The sequence below is a fragment of the Paramisgurnus dabryanus genome, chromosome 10 (genome assembly GCF_030506205.2).
Source record: "Paramisgurnus dabryanus chromosome 10, PD_genome_1.1, whole genome shotgun sequence".
Classification (NCBI taxonomy): domain Eukaryota; kingdom Metazoa; phylum Chordata; class Actinopteri; order Cypriniformes; family Cobitidae; genus Paramisgurnus; species Paramisgurnus dabryanus.
In genome coordinates this window covers 7,410,548-7,423,532 of record NC_133346.1, presented here as the reverse complement: position 1 = coordinate 7,423,532, position 12,985 = coordinate 7,410,548, and the positions used below count along the sequence as shown (strand labels likewise).

The 12,985-nt window shown below is 34.4% G+C and overlaps 1 protein-coding gene across 2 annotated transcripts in view; it reads left to right on the top strand.

Moving 5' to 3' along the window:
* nf1b (neurofibromin 1b) overlaps nucleotides 1-7,484 on the top strand; it is a 72,970-nt gene extending 65,486 nt beyond the window's left edge. For both annotated transcript variants that reach the window (XM_065260636.2, XM_065260629.2), the window contains 10 exons: nucleotides 1,310-1,441; nucleotides 1,595-1,727; nucleotides 1,832-1,989; nucleotides 2,136-2,258; nucleotides 2,339-2,460; nucleotides 2,722-2,822; nucleotides 2,910-3,052; nucleotides 5,410-5,456; nucleotides 5,601-5,817; nucleotides 6,105-7,484. In XM_065260636.2, coding sequence (XP_065116708.1) covers nucleotides 1,310-1,441; nucleotides 1,595-1,727; nucleotides 1,832-1,989; nucleotides 2,136-2,258; nucleotides 2,339-2,460; nucleotides 2,722-2,822; nucleotides 2,910-3,052; nucleotides 5,410-5,456; nucleotides 5,601-5,817; nucleotides 6,105-6,247 — 1,319 coding nt within the window. In that variant the 3' untranslated portion in view covers nucleotides 6,248-7,484. The remainder of the gene's footprint in view (nucleotides 1-1,309; nucleotides 1,442-1,594; nucleotides 1,728-1,831; nucleotides 1,990-2,135; nucleotides 2,259-2,338; nucleotides 2,461-2,721; nucleotides 2,823-2,909; nucleotides 3,053-5,409; nucleotides 5,457-5,600; nucleotides 5,818-6,104) is intronic.
* The last annotated feature ends 5,501 nt before the right edge of the window (nucleotides 7,485-12,985 follow it).

The following is a 12,985-nucleotide window of genomic DNA, read 5'->3' as shown; positions in this document are numbered from 1 at the left end:
AACATCCATGTGTTCCTGTACCTTAGTTGGTAGAGAATTGCATTAGTAGCACCACGAATGGTTCTGGGTTCGATTTTCATGAACACACATACTGACATTTTACTAAGAAAACGTATAGGGGTGGTTTCCCGAACAGGGTTTAGATTAATCCAGGACTAGGCCTTAGTTATTTTAGAACATTAAAGTTCTTTTTACAAACAAACCTTACAAAAATGATACTGGTGTGCATCTTGAGACACAACATTGGCACTGATATATGTTAAAATTGGATGTGGTTAGGTGCCTGGCCCGAATTTTACTTCTGTGCTTCATTATTAGTCTGGCTGGTAACTAAACTGACCTCTGGAACAAATACCATGTCGAAAAAAAGTTTTGGTGTGGGCGCTATTGTAAATACGAGGGGAAAGGTTTGGCAGCCACGCAAAAATTTAAGCATTTGTAGCTAACATTGTGCACATTAATTTTACACAGTAACGTTAGCTCGATGTAGTAGTTTATATGCTATAGCTGTGACTTGAATTAAGGTAGTTTACTGGGGATTTATTTTGCTTGTTATTAAAAATAATCTACTCTGGAATTTTTTTGTGAAAGTCTACCAGAAGTTAAGTTTGGGCCACAAAAGCAGTTTATGCATGTTGTTGGTGCTATTTTTATTGAAACTGCCTTTAGCTTTGATGTACTTTAAGTCACTATGGATCAAAGCATCTAAAAGGGACACTAAAGAATCACAATTGATTATTACCATTTTGGAATCCGTTCAGGTAATCTCCGGGTCTGGCGGTACCACTTTTAGCATAGCTTAGCACAATCCATTGAATCCGATTAGACCGTTAGCATCGTGCTAAAAAATATCCAAAGTTTTGATATTTTTTCTATTTAAAACTGGACTCTTTTGTAGTTACATTGTGTACTAAGACTGACAGAAAATGTTAAGTTTTGATTTTCTAGGCCGATATGGCTAGGAACTACTCTCATTCCTGCGTAATAATCAAGGACTTTGCCAAATCTGCCTAGAAAATCGCAACTTTTAATTTTCTGCTGGTCTAAGTACAAATATAACTACAGAAGAGTCAAGTTTTAAATAGAAAAATATTGAAACTCTTTGTTTATTTTTTAGCGCAATGCTAATGGTCTAATTAGATTCAATGGATTATGCTAAGCTATGCTAAAAGTGGTACCGCCAGACCCAGAGATTGTTGAATAACATTTTTGGTAAAAATCAAATGTTTAAATATTTTAAACTAGCCAATTTTTTGCAATGCATTGTGGGTGTGTATGCTAGTTGTGAGTCTGAATTTTGTTTTGACAGGCTTCAGGCACCCTTCTCCAACCACAGTAGCACGCACGATTCGTATCCTGCACATGCTGTTGGCCTTGGTAGGAAAACACCTGAACTGTGATAAATTCGAAGTGAACACGCAGAGCGTAGCGTATCTGGCTGGTAAGAAAGTTTGGGTTTACTGCTTTTTTCTTATCTGCCCAATTTCAAAAAAAGTATCAAGATGTTATCAACATAGTGTTAAACAGTGTTAGGGGTGTTAACCCTGTTTTAAAAAAATTCAGCAGAAAATAATGTTTATGTACATGTGTGCAGCTCTCCTGCCTGTGTCAGAAGAAGTACGCAGTCGTTGCAGCCTGAAACACAGGAAGTTGTTGCTCTCTGATGTTACCATGGAGAACGTTCCTATGGAAACATGCTCTGCGCATCACGAGGACCCCAGCTACAGGTGCCACCCAGACGATAGTTGCTTTCCTACGAACACACAGAAACATTAAATGCGTAAAACATACTGTTTACATCTCGGGGTAAAGCCTGATCTTTTTCACCCAGGACGCTGCGGGAAAGCCAGCCGTGGGCATCTCCAAATGTCTCAGAAAGGTACCTGGTGGCGCAGTACCCTATAGCGGGCCAGATCAGTCCACGTACACGCAAATCAATGAGTCTCGACATGGGACAGCCCTCCCAGGTCAACACCAAGAAGTTACTGGGTAACCCCATGCCTTATTTCTAAACCTGAACCTAGAGCATCAAAGTTTAATTTCAGTATTAAAAGATATAAAGGTTATATTTTCACAGAATGTTCTTTACATATTATTTAAGATGATTTTATGTAGAAAACCTTTTGGATTTTTAGGCACCAGAAAAAGCTTTGACCATCTGATATCAGACAGCAAAGCACCAAAAAGGCCTGAGATGGAATCGGGAATCACAACGCCACCCAAAATGAGAAGAGTGGCTGAAAACGAATATGAAATTGGTGAGGATGCTTTTGCAAAGTTAAGTGTAGAGATGACTAAATGTTTCCATTTATTTATAACTTTTTTTTTCTGTCGATAGAAACTCAAAGAATCTCCCAACATCACCATCTGCGTAGAGTCTCTGTGTCTGAGTCTAACGTTCTTCTTAATGAAGAGGTTCTCACAGATCCCAAAATCCAGGCACTCCTACTGACCGTACTGGTAAGACCAGGAAAACCAATGGGCTGTGTTTTAAAACCTATTAAGCAACAAGATTCAATGCATATTTATATGCTTTGGTATGGAGCAAAAATATCTCTCATTTTTCTTTTCTCAGAATGATTAAGAAACATTTTCAGTTCCTGTTTATAGTTCAGTTTTGTATTTTTTATTTAAATATTTTGTACTTTCCTCATGTGTCACTTCCTTCACCTTTCTCGTCCGACTATTTTTACTCATCCGGATTATTGCACGCCTTTTCAGGCAACTCAGGTGAAAAATACATCTGATGAATTTGAGCAGCGGATCCTGTACGAGTTTCTAGCTGAAGCCACTGTTGTATTTCCGAAGGTCTTTCCTGTTGTGTAAGTCAGTGCAAACACACTCGGGATGTATTCCTTATTGGCACTGAATGATACTCACTGATATATCTGTTGTTTGATTTGTTTCAGTCACAACCTCCTGGATTCAAAGATTAACACTTTGCTGTCACTGTGCCAGGACCCAAATCTTCTAGACCCAGTCCATGGAATTGTGCAAAGTGTAGTTTATCATGAAGAGTCTCCACCTCAATATCAAGCATCCTACCTGCAAAGTAAAACAACTCGCCTCTCTCAAACATATCAGACCACATGGATCATCAGTGAAAAATGCATTTCATATATGTGACCCTGTCTGTGAAAACCAGGCTTAAGTTTACAATTTGAGATTAGGAGCATCAACGTTTGATTTCAGTCAGAGTTTTTACATTGATTTCAATCTTTGACATTATCGTATTTAGTCAATATTAAAGATATCAAGGTTATATTTTCACATAATGTCCTTTACATAATGTAAGATGATTTTATGTAGGAAACAGTACTTTAGCTGGGTTTTCACAGGCAGGATCATTTTAGGATCATTGGATTGTAAAATTTTGATCTGTATCTGATGAAAATAAAAGACCTATCGGAAATTAAAACTAAATCTATCTTTAAAAAAAAATAAGCGATTAAAACTAACTAATCAATAAATATGCATTTTAAAGGAGTATACTTAGTTGTTCATTTTAACACACTTTCCTTTAAAAAATATGTGACCCTGGACAACAAAACTAGTCATAAGGGTTAATATTTTGAAAATTTGATGTATACATCATCTGAAAGCTGAATTAATAAGCTTACCAATGATGTACGGATAGGATAATATTTGGTCGAGATACAACAGTTTTTTTAAATAATTTTTTTGACATTAAAAAAAAGTATCATTTTGACACATACAATGTATTGTTGGCTATTGCTAAATATACTTGTGCTACTTATGACTATTTTTGTGGTCCAGGGTCACATATATTAAAGTGAACTACTTATCCTGTTGGGTGATTCTCACGAAATCCAGATTTAGAAGGTGTCCAGCATCAGAATTTTTAAAAAGCCCTTGAAGCCATTTTTTTGCACATATAAGATAAATGTCTGAACTTACTATAACCATTATTTTTACAGGATTTAAAAAATATTTCCTATAGAATTATTTTTATTTTTTAGATTATCATTATCAAAAATTATCATTACCGCAACATGATATTATATTAAATATATGCATTTACTGTACAAACTCATGTTTCGGTAATGAGAACTAAAAAGTTGTCTAGGTACTATGTGACAAACAAAATTTTAACTTTTATCTGGAGAGAAAAAATAAGAACTGCTTACCTGGAAGCCATCTTGAGTGTACAGTCAATTATGTCCCTTCCAAGTATTTTTTTAAATGTTAGTTTCTTGAGGGCTTAAACAATGATTGAAAATTGTTGCGGAGGATGAGAAAATTGGTCTTGGACACATTTATATTCCTTATTATTGTCTCTACATTTACAAATGATCACCAAATACCACATGTTTCTTTACTGTAAATGTTTATAGTATTACATTCACTGAAGCTTTTTAGTTTTTAGATATTTTTAATTATAAATATTTCCATGTCAAAGAACCCAAATCCAGTCATAGGGCACATTGCGGTAATGACATTTTGCGGTAATGCTTCTTATTTTGATACTCTTACTTTGCATTTTTTTCTTCGAAATGTTTCATAACACCTCCTAAGTCTAATTTCGCGAGAATCACCCTGTTGTATTTGCGGCAGTCAGACATGTGCGAAAATTAGGGATGCAATGATAAATGCCGTCATACACCAATAATACCTGCCAGTAACTAACTGTCATTGCTAGTTTTGTGTAGGCTAACTATTTTTTGTGTAATTTACCGCATTAACCAAGTGACTGCGCGACCCACTTTATCAGGGAAATCCATCATCTTTCAGACGAACACATTTGAAGTTCTTTTAGTAAATGTCCTTGTTTTTCCAAACTTATAATGGGAGAAAACAGGGAACAACTTCAGAAAACTTCATCAAGTACCTCAACTCAAAAACAAAAAGCTGAACATGTCACATATCTTTGAAAAGCTAAAATACTTGTGAATCAAATTATGTTAAACGTTTTAAGATAAAATCAACACAGCTGGTACAATTTGTGTCCTTTTAAGACATTTTTTTTTTGCCTTTTAACCCACTCTAATGGGTTAATAAAGGTCTTTTGCGGTTATTCGATTTGATATTCCGGTAACTATGCCATCTTGGACTCATGATTCATGAGAGTCACTGTGCAACGTACATATTCGGATATAAATCTGGATATTTTTATTTAAAAAAAAAAAATGCATTGATTATCCGCAAAAGACCTTTATTAACCCATTAGAGTCCACGTGGATTACCTCTGTGAAGGATGGATGTAGTTTTTTGGGTGTTTATTGTCAAAAGTAGTTTTCTGATTCCTGTTTAAATGATGTGAATCTGATAAATGCATTCGAAAGTCTGATCACCGGGTGACTTGTGAGTCTGATTTGTGACAGCCTTAAACTGTTGTATGTTATATTCTGATGCAACAACTTAACAAGCTATTTTTTTCTCACTTGACAGCTTTTGGGTTTAATGGACTCTGGAGATTTGCCGGTCCCTTCTCTAAGGTATTTGTATTTCTTTTTTACTGAAACTTCATTAAAGACTAAATGATTTTTAGGGAAACCAGTGTAAACTGCAATTTTACTTTATGAAAATTATATGTTACATGATCTGTGTAAAATTTCGACATTGTTTTTTTATCTTTACAGCAGACTCAGTTCCCAGACTACGCAGAGTTAATTGTAAAGTTTCTAGATGCGCTGATCGACACCTATCTCCCTGGCATCGATGAAGAAACTAGTGAGGAGGGTCTCAGGACACCCACCTCTCCGTACCCTCCACCCGCCCAGAGCCAACTCAGCATCACTGCCAACCTCAACCTTTCCAATTCAATGACCTCACTGGCCACATCTCAGCATGGACCAGGTCTGTATAGCAACATCATAGTTAAAAGTCTGTCTCCTACAGCTCAGCTGTGTTTTTCACACATCAACGATCGTGTCATTTCTTCCTTGTGTTATTTTCTTTGCATGCTTCACACTTGATCAGCTCGTTTCCTCTACTATTTTAAACAGTTTGACACTTCCTGCTCTCTCTCCGTCCACACAGATAAAGTTTGCACATTGTGCTTTATCACACTGCACTAGGTTAACCTAAATATGCTTATTCATACTGTCAGTGTTATGATTCATATCTGGGTTTGCTTTGAGCAGGAACCAATAAAGAGAAGGTGGACTTGTCGCCGACCACAGGTCTGTCTGCAAGTGGGCGAACGCGTCACGGCTCAGCCAGCCAGGTCCAGAAACAACGCAGCACAGGCAGCTTTAAAAGACCCAGCATTAAAAAGATCGTATGAGAAAGCAGCTCGGCAGGGTTTAGCCCCCTGCTGGACAACTAAGAGACATTTTAATGCTGTTTTTCTTCACTACATATAACACAGCATTTAAGGCCATCTTTAGGTTCTCCTTAAATGATTCAACGTGTTTTACAGGTTAAAATAAACTGAAGGTTTTTAAACCAGTGACTGTTTGATACCTGACTGGAGAAAGTCCGAATTTTTTTGTTTGTGCGTAATTTAATTATTATTATTTTTTCAATCACAGTATATTATGTTTTAAAGCACTAATTTCCTTCGTACCACGTAAAAGTATTAATCAAGTGCCATTTCTTTTATATTTAGTTCCTTATGTTTCGCTATTTGTGAAGCATTTACGTTAGTTTCTTTAAAGGGCAGAAAGTGAGGTTTGGAAATGGATTGCTGGTGGAGAGTCCGACCGAATAAAAATCACCCTGTGGGCACAATGGGGCAATATATTTATCGAGATGTTAGAAACACTACGTCCTACTGACTAAACATCCGAGTGGTGGGAAGTTCTTGGGTTAGGAGATGAAATGTGACATGTTTGATGATTATTGGGCAGTTTCCTGGACAGGCCTTAGTTATATTAGGACATTAAAGTAGTTTTTACAACAACAACAACAACAACAAAAAACCAATACTGGTGTGCATCTTGAGACAAAACGATGGGAGAAAAAATATCCAAAATCGGCAAAACAGTAAAAATCTAATGTTTAACTATAGGGGAGCTGGAAAATGAGCATATTTTCAAAAAAGTGGAGTGTCCCTTTAAGATATGTCAGTGCAAGGTGTTTTTAAATTAAAGCAGCTTAAACATGCATTTTTGTCTGGGCCTAGGATAAGTCCTGTCCGGGAAACCACCCCTTTGTGTGGAAAACAGTCCAAAAATAGTAGAAAGATCTAATGCTGGGTTTTTACAAACAGGGTTTGGATGGTCTCATTAGGTTTTTATTTGGTTTGACTCTCATTTGGTCAATCACAGCATCCTTCACCACAAAGCATTGCAGCAATTGTTTTTGCATTAAAGGTGCACTGTGTAGATTTTAGCCGCATCTAGTGGTAAGGTTGCGAATTGCAACCAACGGCTGAGTCCACTGCTCACCCCTCCCTTTCAAAGCACATAGAGAAGTTACAAAAGCCGCTACAGGACAACCATGTCGTCTGTGACAACATAGTGACGAAACGTGCTCTGTAGAACAGTTTGTCCATTTAGTGATACTGTAGAAACAGCGGCGACTTCCATGTAAGGGGACCCGTGATGTATGTAGACGATTCATTGATTATGTTAGGTCTTCATACGCCACTAAAAACATAGTTATGTAATATTATATTGCATAGTAGATCCTCCTTAAAGTTACACATTGCACCTTTAAATCTTAATTTTTGCTGTACTCATGACAATTATTGGTAACACTAAAAATGCCAATCTATCCATGATAGAATGTCTATCCATAACACTTTTTGTATTGTTTCTTATACTTTACAGAAACACCAATTTAATTTGTAAATATTTCTGATTGGCCCCATCCATCTGAAATGTCTACCGGTACTGTTGTTATTTTTATTGTTTTATTTTGATATGTAAGGATCTGTCACTTTTAGATTAGAGGGCAAGCAACTGAGGATCAAATGTATTTTGCCATTAGTTCTGCAAATAATAAAACAATCAGCTCAAATGCAATCAGATATAGAGGATTGATTGTGTTTAAATATAATGTATTTTGTTTGCCCGGTGATGCGAGAAATAGTTTTGGCAAGAATACTTGTCAAAGTTTTTTTTGTTGTTGTTGTTTTTGACCATTTTCTTTTATTTGACTAATCTACCATAATATTATTATGCCTCTGGACTATGGTACCCAAGTTCGATGCTTATAGCAGATTCCTTCATGTAAATGTTGTGGCCTATTTACAGATGTGTTTTTTTTCTCACACACGAAACTCAAGCTTAACATCTTTTCTTGCCTTATATACAGAGGTGTTATTTTGAAAAAAAGGGTTATGGCAGAGGTTTTCACAAGAGTGTTTGTTTTGGCACTTGAGGTTATGCAATTTTTTCATAATTGTTCACTTTTGTTTTCTTTTTGTTTATGCTGACAGCTTCACCTCTGTAAATATTTTTGTGTAAAAATAGAAAGAAAAGTATATTTACTACACTGTAAATACAAGTGACGATGACATTGTATTATTTTGCTTTTTGTAAAACCGTTAATTGCTGGATATGTACAACTTAAAATATGAATTATTGTCAATCCATCATGTTCACTACAATATGTTGATTAACATGGAGGAAATCTTGGGGGATACACTAAAGATCTAAAATCTGTGCCCTCATGAGCCTCTTTATATACATTATTGTTATCATCTGGTTTCTATGGAAGTAAATCTGTGCCGTTGGGTTTTGAATTCTAATTCTTAGCACTGAATTTTTTTACATCAAATTTTTAACACCGAATTTTATTTTGCATCTAAATCAGACTTTGAATTTTAAAAGCCATCGAATATCTAGCACTGTTTTTTTGCCTATGACATTTTTTTAAATGTTTTAAAAAAATTCAGGGTAAAAAAATTCAATGTCTAAAAAAATTCAATGAAAAAAAAATTCAATGTGTTTTAAAAGATTCAGTGTAAAAACATTCAATGTTTCAAAAGATTTGGTGTAAAAAATTCAATGTCTCAAAAAATTCAGTGCAAAATAATTCAACGTCTCAAAAAATTCAGTGTAAAAATATTCAGAGTCAACATCCGGGGAAGCAAGGAGAAGCAATCGATCCCTGTATCAAATCATTCAACATCCAGCCAATCATTTACGCTCCATTGGTCACGTGACACCGAAACGGGAAGTGGGTGAAGTTTAGGCAAAGGGTTTATTTGCATTAACATACGAACACATTTTTCACATCTGGCAGATCGTATCATCAGTTTATCAGGACACAGTCCGTTTACATTTATCAACATCAAAGTGGCTTCTGTATCTGGATGTGTGATCGATCCCGTGGGGGGAGACGCGCTGGATGAATAGCTTTAAATCACAATGGCTACAACTGGCTTTAACCATATGATTTAGGGTTGTCGCGTATTGTACAGTTCTACTGAGAAGCAAACAGCAGAGAATAACTAGCAACCCTAATAACCGTGATTCACCTTTTTAGCTTTATATTTTAAGCTTTAAAGGTTTTATCTTTGCTTATTAATATTTGCAGCGTCCGCACCGCGTACTTTACCTGAACTCGACTTTCACCCACATGCTTTTTACCAACAAAATTAATGTGAAACATGAGGATGACAATCTCGACTTCACTGTTTTAGTTTGCATTAATAACGTGCTTTAGGCTCTGTCTGAACTTATACGTTTTTGTTCTGTAGCCTACTTTGTTCACTCACATATTTCTATATCAACAATAAACTGTTGTTACCTTTGTTTCCTGATAAGTTTAATATGATTTAAATAAAAGAGCTAACAATTTCCTAAATTTCCTGTTCAAGTCTCCCTCTAGTCTAGTGTGTAAGAAGTGAAGTAATGTAATTTACAAACACATTTAGGTATAAGAAACTTACTTTGCATAAAACCAACACTGAGCAAATGTATTTGTTATATCTGACCCGAGTCGAACTTTTTAATTCTCCCCATTAGGAATCTGTGTCCGCAGATATATAGTCACTGCATCGCGTGTGTTTGTGAGTAGATGTCTGTAGATGTCTTTTTAATAGCCTATTTAATATGTAAAACTTGAATTTGAAATAAAACTTTCTGCGGAGAAGTTAATGAGATCTCTATCGTCTCTCTTGCTACATGACGCGACAATTATTTATTATTTCAAATCCGTTTACAAGATAAATATATATATATATATATATATATATATATATATATATATATATATATATATATATATATATATATATATATACATTGTGTTGTTAAACTGATGAAATTATCTTGCTATATACGCTACATTCATTATGAGAAGCCTTTTCTTTTTACTCTTACACTGTAGACAGTAATATGTGTATATTATTATAAAACTATGGTTGTGACAGCACATTATCCATTATCTGTTGGTTCATGTTGGTCCAGTTTAATTCATGGTAATCCTTTAATAAAATGTATAATATAGTTATAAAATATTTTATTGTTTTGTAATATTCACAGCGCACATTCTCTCGGATCATTTTAAAACATTTTAAATCATTCTGCAAAATTCCGTATAGATTTTGCAAAAGAAATCCAAATAACTCCTTACACAGCTTGTACAGCTGTACTCTTGCAGCAATTAAAGCAGTTCAGTTTTGTTTTAAATGGCAAAATAGTTATATTTCTTTTTTATTTACATTTTAGAGCATTTTTGTTTGTTAAAGTGTTTTATGATAACCAAGTGTTAGCGGCCGACAGCAAGTTGACGACATGTTTGATGAATTGATCCTCTCAAATCAACACTTCACTTGCCTATAATAACAACTATATAAAATAAATATTTTCAGCACATCACAATGTTAGTTTAAACGTTTATTATCAACACACACTATTTTTAAAAAGCGAAGGCAGGTTGCTCTGCTGCTCGCAGTTGCAACGGGTGCAGAAATAAAAAATTAAAAAGGGCTATACAAAACGAAACTAAATAAACATGAAACAGAGCAGAATAAACATGCATGCTACCTTATCTTACAACTTCGCTTTTGCATATACATTTTTTTTAATGTAAGGACTTACCACAGAACATGGCTATTCATGTATCCATCCAACAGTTAAACTAAGAAAAAAGTCGATCCATACACAAACAAGAAATAAAGACACAGCCTTCTTACACGAAATTAATACAGGGAGAAGTCTTTAATAGATTATGTCTTGGATGCTGTCTGCATAGATTATATACAGTATCCAAGGTTTTAATCTAGTACTCCATTTATAATTTTTCCTGGTGCGCTGAAGGTCCTGCTGTTTAAATACGCTGTTAAAACAGCTGCATTGTAAATGTGTGGCTGTGCGTAGCGGACTCATGCGGTAGGTTAAACGTCTTCCAATGTTTGTTTTGCAATCATAAATGTCTGTCAAAAGATTATTTTAATTAAATTGAAAACTATAAAAAGATGGAGAAGTCTAAATAAGCCCGAGGTCCGGCCCGCGTATCCGCTGTGATGTTAAAATTGGCCCGAAACCCGACCCGAAGGGCGTAAACAGGTCGGGCCCCGTCGGGCTCGGGCTGAAATGCAGGGCTCTAAATGAGATAGAAACTGCTGACTGACCAGCGCAACATTCACATAATGGCCCTTGATATGTCGCCATGGAAACTCAAACATTAAAACGATCCATTAAATTCTGCTACTAAATATTAAATCTCTACATTAATAGTTGGAACATATTAAACATATGCCTGAATAACTTAAAAATACAAGCAGTGTTAAAATGCTTTTGTATATCGATTTATTTCAAGATACTTTCAAGCTTATATTGCTCCACAAATATGAATAGAATAGACAGGATTTAAATTGAATTTCTTTATCTAACTTTTGCGAGTTTGTCCATGGTTTATATTGTTGTAGTTTTATATTGATTAAACAAATGATTGGTTTGCTTATTTTAAATAAATCTAAGGATCTTTAGATGTATTTATGTATTAAGGCAGGTAAAATATTTTCCATTTATTCGTTTTTGTTAAACCTTCTCCTTTATATAAGTGAGTCATTTTAGTAATTTATTGTTGTTCTGTTATAATAAAATTAGGGCTGTCAAAAGATTAATCGTGATTAATCACATCTAGAATAAAAGTTTGTGTTTACATAACATATGTGTGTGTAGTGTGTATAATTAATATTTATATATAAAAACACACACAGTCATGTATATATTTAAGAAAAATTGGTTATATTTATATATAAAATATTTCTATTTCTATATAATATAAATTATATAAATGTTTATACAGTATATAAATGCAAATATTTCTTAAATATACACATGAATGTGTATGTATTTATATATACATAATAATTATACACATTACACACACATATGTTATGTAAACACAAACTTTTATTTTAGATGTGATTAATCACGATTAATCTTTTGACAGCCCTAAATAAAATAATAATAAACAAACACTAAGCAGTCGTAGTAATGGAAAATTATGTCTTTCATTTATTTGTGTTAGAACGCATACCATCCATCGAATTTGTTTTATTAATAAACAAGCTGTTTTAGCGAGTTTGTCTGAACTTGTTGTACTATTTTATTGGTTTTAAGTTTTTCGTTCATAATAATAATAAAGAAACATTTTAAAAAACTATTTTAATTCAAGAAATTTAAATATTTAATAATCTGACTTTAAAAGCCAAAGTGATCTACAGATGAACGTCTTTGCTAAATATAGGCTATTTCCTATAAAAATATGCGGTTTGTTTAGTTCAGAAGGTGAAAAAATCCTTACCTGTATTTCCATAATAATAAAAATACAACACATCTATGTAAGAACGTAAGTCTCCGTGTTATTTTTACATTATGACTTAAAAGAACAATTTGGAAAATTAGATTAGAAGCGCATGAATCCGCAATTACACTTGCTTTGAAGGCAGCTTATTTTTCCAGAGAAAGATATGGTAACATTTCTTCAGAAGAATTGCTGAAACCTATTAATTTACTGATGTTTTTATAAGTACTCCAGCTGTTTTATCGGCCTTTGAGATGGGACGCGGCAGTCAAGTTCATGCTGAAAACGGGGTGAATTCCAAATGGCGTTTTAG